This window comes from Argiope bruennichi, chromosome 10, assembly GCF_947563725.1.
Source record: "Argiope bruennichi chromosome 10, qqArgBrue1.1, whole genome shotgun sequence".
NCBI lineage: Eukaryota > Metazoa > Arthropoda > Arachnida > Araneae > Araneidae > Argiope > Argiope bruennichi.
Window position 1 is genome coordinate 42,103,582 of NC_079160.1, and position 16,533 is coordinate 42,120,114.

The 16,533-nt window shown below is 27.1% G+C and overlaps 1 protein-coding gene across 2 annotated transcripts in view; it reads right to left on the reverse strand.

The window, feature by feature from the left end:
* The window catches only part of LOC129987880 (adenylate cyclase type 5-like), a 34,992-nt gene extending 25,498 nt beyond the window's left edge, over positions 1 to 9,494 (reverse strand). The window contains exons 1-6 of one of the 2 annotated variants that reach the window (XM_056095862.1): positions 9,407 to 9,494; positions 4,832 to 5,652; positions 4,529 to 4,678; positions 3,608 to 3,729; positions 2,545 to 2,784; positions 410 to 568 (exon numbers count right to left, since the gene is read on the reverse strand). In XM_056095862.1, coding sequence (XP_055951837.1) covers positions 410 to 568; positions 2,545 to 2,784; positions 3,608 to 3,729; positions 4,529 to 4,678; positions 4,832 to 5,434 — 1,274 coding nt within the window. In that variant the 5' untranslated portion in view covers positions 5,435 to 5,652; positions 9,407 to 9,494. Of the gene's footprint in view, positions 1 to 409; positions 569 to 2,544; positions 2,785 to 3,607; positions 3,730 to 4,528; positions 4,679 to 4,831; positions 5,653 to 7,501; positions 7,576 to 9,406 lie in introns of those variants that run through there. The other variant, XM_056095861.1, reaches the window with a different exon arrangement.
* Between the last annotated feature and the right edge of the window lie 7,039 nt (positions 9,495 to 16,533).

Sequence of the window (16,533 nt, forward strand, 5' to 3'; positions counted from 1 at the left end):
AAAGGAAAAGATATTGTGTGCATGTGTCTTGCAATTATCATTAGCATTTAAAAACAAACAAATATGCATTCAAATTAGCGTGAAGCCATTTTATATATAAAAAAGTGAACACATTTTTTTAAATTCCGTCCTGAAATATGTAATCTATTAAATTCATCGTTTTAGAACACAATATGACGTGATGTATAATCAGAATACAAAAATTAATTTTTAAAATTGGAATTATTCTGAAAAAATTATATATTCCACATGCTATTTTACTATATGAAATATTTTCTTGGCATGGATGTCAAAATTTTCAAAAAGTCAACACATAAAAAGTTTACGAAATATATAAAAAAAATTAATGATTAGCTTCCTATAACACATGCACAATAGCCACAACTTTATGATCAATTTTATTATTTACCCAGGAATGCCACCAGCTTCCATGTAATTTGCTAAAGTCACATCATTTGACCATACATCAAATTGCCATTTTCTTAAACCTAGCACACCACAATGGACTCTTCCAGTATGGATTCCAACTCTCATGTTGACATCAACTCCTGTTACTTCACGAACTAAACTAAGCCCAAATAAAAAAAGATATTAGGAACAAATGCTTCTTTTTCAACAGAAACATAAATAATAATAAAAAAAGGATTTTAAATGCTAAAATGAATTTAAACTTAAAATCCCAAAAATACACAAACCAATTTTTAAAAACTTATGAAGATACTTACTAATTAAACAAACAATAAAATTTTTGATGGTTATTTTAATTTTAAATAGCCAAGTACTTTACAAAGCTAATTTGATGCAAAGTTATTTAAATTTTAACTAATATTTGAAAACAAAAGTGGAAGAAAATTATTGTTTTAGGCAATTTCCAGACAACTTAATCTATATTATTATTTTACACATTTAAAAATGTTCAAATAAGCATAGACTGCTTACAAGAAAACATTTTAATAACTTTTTAAATACAGTTTTTAAAACACACTGAGAATATTAAAAAAAATTGAAATCTTTTTCCAAGCTAAAATTTTAATTAGAATACTTTTTGTATGCAGGTTATTTAAGTATAACTTATTAAAGCAAAATTAGGAGCAAATATGCTTAAAGTTTTATCCAATCTATAAAAGTAAAGCAATTGTTTACCAATTACTAAACCTAACATGAAAATCACTAATTAAGAATTTCAAATTATTGATAATAAATTTTATTGGCTTAAAAATAAATGCAGAATTAACTTGGCAATGATAAGTCACAAATCTAATGAAAAAAATAAGCAGAATTTTTGAAGATTATCTTTAATACATAATATACATTCACTGGTAAATTCTGTCAGGCATTTCATGGGATATATTTTAAAAATAAAAAGTTGCAAGAAAGGTTTTTAGATTATATATCAACTGGTTAAGAATGCAAAGTTTAATACTTATATGTAACACAACTTTGTTGAACAATTAAAAGTGTAGTGTAATATTAAAAATAATGAAAAACAGTTGTCCAGTATAAAATTTAAAAAATTATATCCCCAAACTGTTGTTCTCCCAATAAAAAAAAAAGAACAACGACTTAAAAGTAAGTTATTATAAATTAACAGTACAAATAAAATATGTTTGGATATGCATCTGTTGTAGAGGTACACTATTTAAGAAAAAAAAAAGCAAAATAAGAAGACAGAATCAATAAATAAATTATAGCATGTAATAATTATTGCAATTTTTGCTCTAATTAAAATTGAAAACTTCATCTTATCAATGCATGATTCAAGCAGAAATACTCTGATGCTTTTTGAATAGAATGACTAACAGTAACAGCAACAATTATAAGGTTAATTAAAATGAATATTCTGATTTCAGAAATTTATTATTTAATAAGAGGATGCTGTATTTATTTGAAATTTACCTATTTTAAGAGAAAATATATTCAAGATTTGGATGTGCATACAACAGGTCAATATGCATTCCTTTTGTTATACATCATGCATTAAATCCAAGATACATTTCTTGCTCAACCTTCTGTAGCACATGCCTATTGATGGCTAAAATAATGGTGACTTTCAAATCACTGATGGTTATTGGACATGATGATGCAATCATAGGATGTTCCATAAAATGAAGAAAACAAACACATATAAAATGCAATTTGGGTTTGTTTTGGCTAAGAATACAGATTTCTATTTCTGTTAGCTCAACAACTTATTCACCAACATGGTTGTATTAATAAGATAGTAGTTTCATGACCAATTACTAAGACTAATTTAAAAATTCATACAATAATAATTTCAACACTGAAAAAAAAGAAAAGAAAAAGATACTACTAAATTTTGTAGGGGAAAAAAATTCATGATCAAAAAAGGTATGATACATATATACCATATAACAAAAGTATTTAAAGAGTATCTGTGTGCATATAAAATTTGAATTCATTATCTCTTGAAAAGGTACCTTTCAAATAAATACAACCAATTATATTAAAGCACTAATTTTGAACAATCATGTATTAGAGAGAATATTTGGTTAAGATTTTAAACTGAGAAAATTTAGACCTTACGCTATAGCTTCTATCATATCAAGCCCCATTTCTACACAGCACTGTGCATGATCAGGACGTGGTTCTGGAAGTCCACTAACACAGTAATAGCAGTCTCCTAATAATTTTATTCTTAAGCAATGGTTCTCAGCTGCCAGCTTGTCAAAACGTGCAAAAAGCTCATTCAGAATTTTCACCACTTCTTCTGCAGTGCATTGGGATGAGAGACTAGTAAATCCACATATGTCTGCAAATAAAATGCTGGAAAGATAACAAAATTATTAATTATATTTTTGAACACTTAAAGTACTACAATCTAAAACAAGATTTTTTAAAAGGAGGATTTCAAATCCAATTGGGATAGTATATATTGAAATTAGGGTCATAAAATAATTGATTTGATACTAATTCACACTACATTTTTAATATCTCAACAGTTATAAATATAACAATTTAGAACCTATACCAATCCAAAATATATTATTAAAATTTGGCAAAACAATTTTAAGTTGATTTCCATTTTTATAATAATAAATCAATGCTACCATTTCATATTTATTTTAAAATTATCCATGATAAATTTGCTTTTAGAAAACTATTTTTTTCCTTGTATAAAAATGTATTGTGAATGAAAGAAAGCCCAATACAGAAAAATATATAATTAATTCATGATATATTATATATATATATACATATAATTTAAATATAACATAAGGTTTAAATAATAAAGTATATTAAAAATAAATGGTAAAATGCAATGATACACACTTTTCATAAATTTTTGACACATAATTCTGAATTCATGATTGTTTTCAATTCCTTTTTTAAATTAAGAATTTTTATTATAATTTTTTAAAAATATAACAAAAATGTTCATGTAAAAATGAATTTATGATTGTTTTGAATTCATTTTTTAAATAAGAATTTTAATTATAATTTTTTAAAAATATAACAAAAATTTTCATTTTTAAATGTAATCTTGACTTTTAATTACAAATAATACAAAATTATACAATTTATTTATTAAAATATAAACTCATTCTTGAAAAAGTTACATAAGTTTATAAAAGTTTTGATGGGTTACCTAACATTTTCATGCCTTTGAATGTATATTTTATGGAACATAGTATCTTCTGGTTTTTTAGCAATATCTGCCTTCATTTCCATTGCTACATGCCTCGGCAACACTGATAAAAGCAAACGTTCCTAAAAAAAGAATAAATAAAAACTTAAACAACCCATTATTTTGAAAGTTATAAAAAACATTAAAAAAAGAAAGAATTTAAAACTTACACAGTTTAAAATTTTTTAGTTGGAATTAAAGCTATAATATACTGTGATGTATTACACATTTGTATATCAAACATTCAACAAATAAAAGAATATATCATTAACTCATTCATTTTCAAACTAAATATTCTTTTAACTTATCAAAAATGGCTAAAATTATTATGATGTATCATGCAATTGCATTCCAAATAGTCTTTAAACACCAATAATGTAAGATATTATTTTCACATTTTGTTGCATTGTATATTAAAATTCTTTCAATCCATAAAAGAAAGACAATGCCACCTTGATCTTTTATTTATTTCTAATATTGTGATAGGAAAGTTTTTATCATCTCCCAACTTTAGTCAATCAAAATTACACTACATGAGATATCAAAGATAGTCACATCATTTTATGTAAAAACTTTATGAACGCTAATATACAAAGTATGAAATGTGATGATATTGATTTAAATAAAATAAAGATATAGATGCCTATAAGTATTATTAAAACAAGTTAAAGCCGTATCATCCAAATCTATTTAGTTACATCAGTTATTTAAATACAAACTTAACTATAGCATATAAATATAACATATGATGATATTACACTTTAAGAAAATAAATGACAAGAATAATGTTAAAGAAAATATTAGATGAACAACAACAACAAAAAAAGCAACTTGTACGATACCTCAAAAATACTAAATATGTAACATTTACTTGACCTATACCTGCTGTTGGTTCTCTCTTTGAATGTTTAATCGAGCTTCTACACATTGTCTAGTTTCCATAAATGCTTGTCTTTGAGATGTTTTGCTTGGGAAATGAGAAAATATACCAGCCATATTAACCGCAACAAATAATAGCAAGCTGGCTGTTAACTGTAATGAAATAAAAATAAAATTAATTCCAGAATAGATTATTTTGCATTTCATATAATTCTAACTATATTACACGGAAAAATTCAATTTTAACACTAGAGAAAGTATATGAAGTTAGAGCACGTGTTAGAGCATATATAAGCATATGTTTACCTGCTTCCAGATGAAAGGATCTGTATCATTGACTATTGTATATGAAATCATCTGTACAACTGATAGTAAGATTCCACAAATGAGACATTCGGGCATTCGCACGGGAAGAAGTGTATAACCAAAATAAACAAAAAATACGGTGCACCAAATACTGGACATGGCACTGGGCACTGGTGAATCAATGACTACTAGGACTACAGTTATGAAAAATGAAATCATAATGGTGTAGGAAAATATGAACAAATAAATTTGATTGAAAAATGACTGAATACTTAAAATGGCCATAATCAAGTACAATGTCACTAACACACCAAATGTTATTCCATGTGTTAAAGATCTATGGTCACTCAGTACATAATTGAACACAAGCATAACACCTCCAACAGCACAAACAATGCCAAGAAGTGCAGTTAAGTTCCTTTGGTTTAGATGAAGAAAGTAACGTTGATATAAGATTTCAACCTCGACATTTTTAAATCGAGGCAGTCTAAATGCATTGAGACAAAAGCGATGACAATTCCACAAGGATAATCTCTTTTGGTCTGAACGTAACTGACTTTCCTTGACTGAAACTTCACTGATGGAACTCCCGGATGAAGCCATTCTTTCAAAGATATTTGATGAATTGTCATCCCAAAGGGTTCAAAATAATTTTTATTGAATAAAAAGCCCACTATATATGAGCTTTTTCTTTTTACTAAGTAATTTTCAAATTATTCATTGCCACCTTGATGAGAAGTCCTTTCATAAACATGCTGTTTAGAAGAAAAACAGGCATTGCAATACCATGTAATGCACTCATTTCTTTTGAAAGGTGTCATCTGAAAAAAAAAAAAAAAAAAGGAAAAAGATTATTAAAAGACAAAAGCAATTTTTTTCATGAAATTTTAAATTATGGTGGTCCAATTCATATCAAATTAAATATCTAAAAACTAATTTATTCAATAAAATTTTATAAAAGAAACTTTTATTGGACATATAATAACTTAATAAATAATGTGTATCAACAATCACCAGTAAAATATTTTTTCAAGATTTCATTTAATGCTGCAACTTAACATGCTTGTGTAAAATGATATTCTACAGGATGACAGATAAAAATTGAATAAAGATGAAACAAATTACTAATCAATAAAAACTTAAGAGCTAAAAATAAATGTATCAAGATGAAACTAACTACTAATTAATAAAAATTGTTAAATGCTTTAAAGATTTTTATTAAAAAAAATTCTTATCATGACAAACCATTTTCATAAAATTTAAAAAATATGTAATAGTAAATTAGTAAATGCAAAAGGAAGAAAGCAATACTTGATATGAAAAGTTAATAGTAAAAATATTTAATTATTCCAATAATATATATATATATATATAAAGAGAGAGAGAGAGAGAGACTGAACTTTTTTTTCAAAGATCTTGCACAATCTATTATAATTGTAAAAAAGCATTTTTTATACATATTTTAACAATAAAAAATGATGAAAAATCTTCCTTGCCCATTAAAATAAAATGAAAAAATATTAAAAGATAACAACATTTTACTAGTAAATATAAATGAAAAGTTTTTAATAAAAATACAATATATAAAATTCTTTGAGGCAAGCAAAAGAAAAATATTTTAATTAAGTAAATAATACCTAAAAAAAGTTTTTAAAAATAATAATAAAAATTTTTTATTAAATATATAACCAATTATTCTTTTATTTTATTATACTACATTCACAATTTTATATAAGATGTTTCTATTCTGACATTGTAAACATTCTAATTTTAACAAAAATATATTAAAATGATTTAGAATTTGAAAATAATGCATACAAATACACACATATATAAATTTAAAATAATTTAAATGCTTTTTTAATATTATTTCATCATTAAACAACCTGAGATAAAAAAAATAAATTCCAGCAGTTTATTTTTAAAAAATGCTTTGGCTAACAGATCTTTTCAAACAATTAACAGTTTTTATTCATCTTAAAGCCTTTCTAAGCAGATTATTAAGCATAATTTTAAATGACACAGAAAAAATTGAAAAATTTTGATTAATCAAACTTTAATTAAAATAGAAACAATTTTTTTCTCACATAAGTTTTTATTTCTGCAAGTTATTCTATTTGGATCATTTATTAATGCAGAATTAACATGTCACTTTTTCAGAAAAAAAGATACACCAGACAAAAAATTTTTACTGTAACTTTAAAATTTTAATTGATAATTAATAATTGGTAAGTTACATAGAAATGAAGCAAACATATTAAATTAAAGATTTTAACCTGGAATAAGAAATTTTTTTAACCAGAATAGTACATTTAATAAACACAAAATCAACAAGTTTAAATACAACTATCCATCTTTTATATAATTATAAAATTTTTTAAAGCATTAGTTTAAAAATTCTCTATTTATGTGCAACATGGACCTCAATATAAACCCATCTGTCTTGTTCTTTTTAATGCTACACATTCAAGAATTGATACATATTCATTTTTTCAGAAAATTAAACATGCTTATATTTAGTTAAAACACAGAAAAACTTCACAGTTATGAATTCAATATATTTATATAGCAAACTATGTATATATTTTAAGCATTCATTATCCTCAAAACTTATGATAATTGAATGAAAAAGCACAAAACTGATCCTTTTCCAAAAGAATAAACACTAACATATATGTAACAAAATAGCTACTTTATAAATATATTTTAAAAGAAAAATGATATGTAAGGTTAAGAGACTAAAGAACTTTTAAACTAGTTTAATAGATTATTCATCATAATCTGATAAAATATTTTAAACAAATGGATAAAAAGGACCTCATACAACTATGCTTCCTTTTATGAACTTTGTGCCTGGATCGTCCGCAAATACTTGTTATGAAATCTCCAGATAAGAGAGGGAGAGAGGAAAAAAAATAAAAATAAAATTCAAATTCTTCATCTTATCTATTCTCCATATAAGCTGTTCCTGGTGTATTGAAAAGGAAAGATGAAATACAATTTCTCAGTGGGAAACAATTTAGCAATGTACCGTATGAGCGCACGAGAAAAAATTTGTAGCTTTTAAATTATTTCAAATAATATTTTACAGATATAAATTCTATTAATGCTTCATATATATATTCCATTAATGTTTGTTCACTATTTTGTCAATAAATTTTTAAAATGGATTAACTACAAATTTCTTCCCAAAATTTTACAGGAAATTTAACATGTACTTTCATATTTATATGGGCTAATATTTATATAAATTAATTACACATAGATAAATAAATATTAATTTAAATACATTTATAAGAATTGATCATACCAAGCATAAATGCATTTTTTAAAAAAGGATAATTAAAAGAAATAAAATTACAGTGACAAAATAATTTTAATTTTTGAATTGTTATTAATATTTTATTCAAGGAAATATAAGTTTGAATATTCCAAAATAAAGTTTTTAGGAGTTTTTCTTCTTTAATATTTAAATTTCTGAATTCTAACTAAGAAACATTTATTAATCTAGAAGTAAATATATATATATATATATAATTTAAATCAAACAGTAAATATTTATACAGTCTATTAATATTTTGATATAAAAAAAAACTAAATATATTTTAAGTTTTTAATATAATTTTTTTAAATATTTAAATTGACAGGAATATTTTTCGAAGGAAATTAAAAAGAATAATTTAAAATTAATTACAAAGTAAATACCTAATATAATTTTTGAAAAAAAAATGATAAAAATAGAATTAAAATTAAACAGTAAGCATACTAATTATATTTGGATTTTAAGTTTGAAGATCATGATAATAAATTTGGTACATCAATGCAAAGTTAGCTGAACATAATAACGTACTATTGGGAAGCTATATATGGATAAACAAACTAATATAACTTCAGGACAATATGTTGACAACATTATTGTATTTAGTTCAAATGTTAATTTAAAAAAATATTTATATTTTTGATTTTAGAAAAAGAAAGCATTAAAATCTGAACGTAAAAATGTTATTTTTATAAAATAAAAACAAATATGAAATTTTCAATAATAATCAGTATAAATTACATAAATTACTTACCGTTAAAATATTATAAAAGTACGATCGTAAAAATGTACAAATAAAAAAAAAACCCTTTCTAATTCGAATATTTTTAATAGTTTTTTTAGAGAAAATAATTTTTATTTACAATACAACAGAATTTCTGTTAGCTAGCAATATAAGCAACATCGTTGGAAACTGTTTTTATTTGGCCACGAATCAACTCAAAAAATTATTTTGGCTGATACTAAAACAAATACTACAATAACACGCTTTTAAAAAAATAAAACTAGCACATATCAAACACTTTTATATAATTAAATCAAAAACCTGACGTGTTGATATCACTTCTTCAAAAAGTTTCATAATTTTTCGCATGGGTTTATCCCATTTAAAAATCATAAATTTGCGACACACAACTTCCTGGAATTAACCGTCTGTTTACAGAAAAAACAAGAAAGAAGCCGGAACGGTGTCGGAATTGCATAAGTGACAAGTTTGGTGTGTGTTGAAGATTTAAAATTGTGTGATGTCCACTTACTGTGCCAGAGAGCATCTCATGATATGCTATCCGCAAGTGCACGCATTCTTTTAGTTTTCGGAGATCTCGATTTGACGGTCTTGCCAACCACCTGACCACTCTAAATCTGATCTGCTCGCTAACGCAGTCGTGTCTCCTCATTGGGCATTGGAGGGCAGAGATACAAGACCTGCGCGGTAGCACCACTTTTCGGTAGCAATGAGAAAATCTCTTGGCTCGCTTGGAATAACGAAGGTTTCGCACTTGCTGCTTCATTGTCAAATGGAGCTGAGACAGGGGAAGAGACTGGTAGATGCACACGGTAAAATCTGTCTTCTCTTTATCTCAGAGCAAAACAAGATTGCCTGACTTTTCTGTGAAACTAATTTGTTTTTATTTTATGGTTATGGTTCCCGCCCTTTCAGATGCGGGACTCAAACTTCTTATATCACTTTTTAATCGCAAAAACTTTCCAGTGATTTCTTGAGTTTTGATCCTCTGATCAATTTGGGAATTTTAAATGATAAATATATACATAAAAAATTGCAGTGGCGTTGCTGGTATAAATAAAGCTTAAGCAAGGCAATCGCAATCCTTTTCTGGTGATTTTCGTAGAGTTTTGATTCTCAACTGACTGAAGAATTTTAAATGAAAAAATATGAGTTTTTTAACGTGGTGTTGCGGATATAAATGTTACACGAGCATATTGGTTTAAGAAAATTATAATATGATTTGTTGACCCAATATCATATTGATTTTAAAAAAGAAATTGCATGTACCCATATATTATGTCTTTGAGGAACCTTCTTATGATCGCCTGACTTTTGGGGCATCTATATGCCTTTCTGGTTTTGATCCCTTTGTTAAGCCATTGATATATAATAATTTGATATTTCTAGCTCTTTAAACATAATTGATATAAAATTATTATTATTATTATTATTATTATTTGCTAATTCAGGGCATTCTTCCAAAGATTTTCCCCAGACGATTTCCCTGATTTTTGTGAAGAATTTATATGGTATATGAAACATAGCATTGACTTCTGTTTTTAGAGAAGTCAATCACTGTTTTTAATAACATAAAATATATGATAACATATTGTCTTTGCGCCGCCCTTCTTATGGCAACTAAAACATATATACCCCTTTTTCTTGGTATCCTCTCCATAAACAGATACTTCCTCCTTTTGTGTTGCACGTATTTGGGAGGGGGAAGTTGGAAACATTAAAAATTACAAACGCAACATCTTAAATCAAAGCAATTATCAAATTTCCAAATGAGAAAAAAAAAAAAATTAGTTTGTGAATAATTAGAAGATAAATCTAATTCGTATTATAGAATGAAATCTTTCCTTAGAAATTATTCAAAAGTATCGAAAATAAATTGATCATATATATAATTATATTGATATAAAACTGATATAAAAATAAGAATCGATATAAAAAAAGTGAGTTAATGCATTTCAATACAAAAATAATGAGAATTGTTGCATGTGTTGCTACACTTTCTCGCATACAAAGTAATAGTAATCGGCAAAGAATTTGAATTTGAACTCGAGACGGATCTCCACATTTCTGACCACTCTGAATTCGAAAAACACATTTTTGAAAAATGTCCGCCTGTCTCTCTGGTACGAAGATAAATCAAAAACGTTTTAAACTGGACGGGTGAAATTTTGCATACGGTTTTCTGGTCAAATTTGGAGATTTCTGTCAAATTTTGAGCAAAATCTGTTCCGAGGAAGTTTGTCTATCCCGCTGTGCGAATAAAAGTAAACACGATAATTACAAAACGATGAGAGCTAGTTGGATAAAATTTGGTACATAGAATTAACACCTATAGTGCAAATAACTATTAAATTTTGAGCTAAATCCAACAAAGGTTGAACGTCTGTTGGTCTATATTTTCAGATATACGTAAACGCGATAACTCAAAAACACAATGACTTAAATATATGAAATTTGGTATATGATTTTGTGGTTGCAAATGTAGTTCTAAGTAATTTTTTTTTTTTTTCAATCAGTATGAAAAAGTCTGTCTAAGATACAAATTCGATTTAACATTTTTGCTGAATCTACCGGTTGAGTGTTTCGGCGATTTATCCCTGGCATACAGTTAATAATATCTGAAAATCGAATTTGTGTTTTAGACGCACAATTTCTAATCGATTGAAAAAAAAAAATATTTGATTAAACTTGTAGTCACAAGATCCCTTCCCAAAAGTGATATATTTAAGTTACAGCGTTTTTTTTTTTTTTTTTTTTTTTCTTTTTTTAACTATAGTGTTTTATATGTTTCTGAAAGTTGTTGGATTAGTTCGATTTGGCTCAAAATCTGACAGGTGTTTGCATCATAGATATTAAATCTGTGTACCGAATGTTATCTATCTACTGTTTTCGTTTTCTAGTTATAATATTCATTTGTTAATTTATATTTGAGCAATCGGACAGACAGACTTCTTCTGAAAAGATTTTTCCCAAAATTTGATAGAAATCTACAAATTCGGTGTAAATACCGTATACCAAATTTCATCCATCTAGCTCAAAGCTTTTTTTTTTTAGTTATTTTTTGCCACAGATAGTCGGACATTTTTCCAAACATGTGTTTTTCGAATTCAGGGTAGACTAAAACGTGGAAATTTGTCAAAATATCGAGTTCGAATTTTTTGACAATTGCAATACTTTATCTATACTACGTTTACGAAAAAGTATTGAAAAAAGATTGAGCTGTGGTAAATCATGAACTAATTAAAAATACGAAACTAAATTGATCATTTTATTAAAAGAGAGGTCTCATAATGTGCACTGCCTAGGACCGCAAATTATCTAAATCCCTTCACTCAGAGTGTGGGAACTTGTCGATTTCAGCAATTTTACAGAGCTTCTGTTGCATTGATTAAATAAAAAAAAAAAGTGGAATTGGATAATTGGATCAGGAGATAAGATAACATTTTAGAATGAAGTTAATATGGGCTCAATTAAGATAAAAATTAGGAAATTAAATAGGATTTAATTGAGATTTAGAGATATCATTACACACACACACACACATAATTCGTATATTTCATACTTTGATTTAAAAGCCGGTGTTTCGTATTTTGCAAGTAATATATAGAATAATTTAGTTACATTTGGACGGACGGACACACACACACACACACACACACACACACACACACACACACACACACACACACACATATGAAAATAAAAGTGTTATGCATAATATGATTGAAAATATAATTTTTCCACTTTTTCATTGTACATTTTGAAATTTCGGTAATAAATTTAAGTTGCTAAATGATACGATTTTATTGCTGTTCCTATATTTTATTTCCCCCTTTTTTAAAATAACGTGAGATGCTTCGATCCTTTTAGTGTTGTGCTACGCAGTGGAGTAGTTAGGGGTATGATGGATTAGTTAGAAGACTAGTTAGGGAAAAAGTAATAATCAGTAAAGGCGGAAAAGATAAAACATAGATAAACTAAAGAAAAAGAAAAAAAAAAAAAGAAAAGAGTTCCTAAGTTCCAGTAAAAAGTGAAAAGTTATGCAAGTACAAAATTCTACTGGTTGGTAATGAAAATAAAAACCAGTATCAAGAACTCGGCGTTGAAGTAATAAAATATTCAACGTCTTTCAAGAATACAGAACTTGTGATAAAAATAGTCGACTTATGCTCATATTAATAATAAATATCGCTATAAAGCTGATGCAGCTTCAATCTTAAGATTATATTCGTTTTCATTTGTTTCGTGTTTTATGAAGCTCAAGTAGGAACAAGCTTAAGAATTTTATTGAAATTTTCTTCTATTTGAATAATTGATTACTAAAATGAGTAATTGTTGATTTTTTAATGTAGTTTTTATTTGTAAAACATATAACTAATTATACTATCATAAAATAATTAAAAGAGATCTAATCCAAAGTATTATAGCATGATTAAGTTTTAGATTTGATTCGTCAGTAGTTATTTCTTTTAAATTTATCTTTAATTGCATAGCAGCCATAATAAGTGTATATATATATATATATATATATATATATATATATATAAGCTTATTTTGTAAGAATGAGGTTCGAAGACATTGAAGAGAAATTTTACATTTTTAAATTAATTTTAATATCCTTTCCGGGAAAGCATAATTATTTACAAGCAGAGACGCGGGCAAGACACGTCCGCCACAAAGCGGCACAAAGCAGAAATAAGGAAGAGAAGAAACAAATGATCACTAGTCTTATATAACATGGGATTTCCGGCCATGGGTCAATTGAATACTCGTATTCACCTTGAATAAGGGCACCGAAGGGACCATTTTCACTTGACACGTGGAACTGATGGCGCATCATTTTTACAAAGCTTCAACAGTGGAATGGGATCAGGAAACAGGAGAACACTTTAAAATAACCCCGACATGGGCCGAATTAGGCAAAAATTTAGGAAATTAATTCGGATTAAATTAGATATTAAAATATCATTACATATATATATTTAATATCGCAGCAACACGCATCAGTATAAAATCAGCAATAAAATTTTGAATAGTATTGTTTTAAAATGTACTTAAAAGTATTGTTTAAAAATGATTAAAACTAGAGAAAATAGTTTTATTTGAAATAAAATTGGTTCATTTATAAATTTAATTTTTAAATTGTAAAGTAATGTTAAAATATTTTTAAAAATAATAATATGTATCGAAGCTAAAACACGATAAAAATGTGATTAATTTTCAAAAGATAATCGAATTAAATTTTTGAAAAACTTTTCTCAGAAAATACTTACCATCCTAAAAAATAACGAAGTACTAAATTTGATAGTTCTGGCCCCGTGAGATTTGTAGTCTTTTGAGAATTTTCATACTGAATGTCGTAAATCACTAATACCGCGCCAGCTCATTAAACATTATCATGTTAACACAGAACGGTAGAAAGAAAGTCCTCACCCACCTGACTCTCCGACCCGCCACGAAGGCGCACGGATTTGAACCATAAAACTGAATGACCGGACCGCCGCAACAGCAACACTGGCGGGAACTGTGGTTGAGTCCTAAGGGCCATCACCGGCCACGATACAACCCTTCCCGAAGGAAGTACGTCCCGTCATCGATGGAAGGAGTCAGATTCCCCCTATTTCTGTACCTCCCAGGGTGGCGAGATCCAACCACCATACCGGAAGCATCTCCCCGGGTTATGGTCGAAGGAAAATAAATCTTACGAACTCTATCACTAAATTGCATACTAAATACATGCGTCATTGTGTTTTTAAGCTATCGCGTTGACATGCTCTCAAAAATAGAGACTGATAAGCAATAAATTTCTTGAAGGGTTTGGTTTCAAATTTTATATGTATCTATACTTTAGATAATAAAACTGCGTACCAAATTTTACAAATCTAGTTTCCCCTTCTTTTCTTCCTATCGATTTCGTTCGAAATTTGACAGAAATTTACAAATTTGGAGTAGAGACAATATACCAAATTTCATCCATTTATTTCAAAGGGATTTGTGTTATCGTATTCACAGAGAGACAGATATAACTATGAAAATGCGTTTTTAGGATTTAATGAGGCCTATCTCTTTGTATACTTTTCATATGAAGAAATAACAAGTAATATATAAAAAAAAATTACGTCAGTTCCTACTTAGGTCAACAAAAAAATATTTTATTTAAGTTACTTTTTATTAAATAATTACAATTAATATAAATATGTATATACATATGACAGAATTACAATATTAGGTACAATATAAATTATTTTAATTGAATTCCTATTTATTTTCTTATATTATTTATATATATCTTATATTATTTATGAGCGGGTGTCGCATCAGTAATCTCAGAGCTTGGCGACAAACTTGATGATATGGCGACGGATTTGGCGACTTTGGCGACCAAATAGAAATTACTGGACAAATTTAATTCATTAATTAATATTTGAAAAAAGAAACTGTATTAACATTAAGTGTCATACACTACAAGTTTAAAAAATGTATTTGAACTTGAGCGGATGAATAAAAAGTATTTTATTAACGATTGAAAATTTGAACAAGGTATATAAATCTATACTTATAATAAAGCTCAATGTGTGTGTGTGTGTGTGTGTGTGTGTGTGTTGGCGCTCTACAGGCCAGACCGTTTGACATACAGCTACCAAATTTGGTACATGTTTACCTTGGAGGTTGGGAATGTGCACCTGGGGTTTCTTTTTTCGAATTTTTAATTAGAATTTTAATTATTAATTAAAAACTAACTTTCCCGCCAAAAAAATCTTCCATTTTCCCCACCGCCAACTTTTCCGCCAAAAAAATCTTCCATTATCCCCAGCGCCAAACGAGAAAGGCTTCAGTTTTTTTTCTCCCAACAGTAATGAGGCTAGGGTTAAAATTTTTCGACGGATTATTTCAATCGGTTCTGTTTATTTTCTTAATGTTTGATGCATTTAAAATTAAACATTGTTAATTAATCCATGTTTCAGATTCATTCTGAAGTACTTTTGAATTAAAATAAAAAAGAATAAAGGAAATTAAAAATTTCTAATCCGCATAGCGTTACCCCAACTGGCGTAGAAAAAATCACGTATTTGCGTTACGTAACCGGCGAAGAAAATTCACGCATGCGCATTCTGTTCTGATTGTTGCCATGACAACGTTATCAATGGATGATTTAAATTATTTTTGGGTTAGTTGCATGCTTTTGTAAGTAAATTGTATTTATGTTAGTTATATATTTTTTGTATATGCTTATAGTTTTAAGTACATCGTTTTTTAAGTAGTTTTTTTAAAACCTGTTTTCAACCGTTTATTTTAAACGATTCGTTTTATTTTCTTAGTGTTTGATGCATTTAAATTTAAACATTGTTAATTAATCGATCTGCTCATAATGAATCTAAGAAAATTTTTTTGACCAACTCTTGAGATATTACATAAATTAAAAAGATATTCTTTAGTGCCCATAAAGTTTAAACGCTGAGTGACTCTATTTTCAGTAATCAGATTATAAAAAAATGCTTTGTTTCAGTAAAAAATATTATTATATTAATTGAAGATAAATTTTTTCCACTTTAATTTAAAGCATAAATTCTACGGGTGCTAACAGAAAATGAGAGAGATACATATTACGTTATGACTGAAGGCCTTTATAATATTATG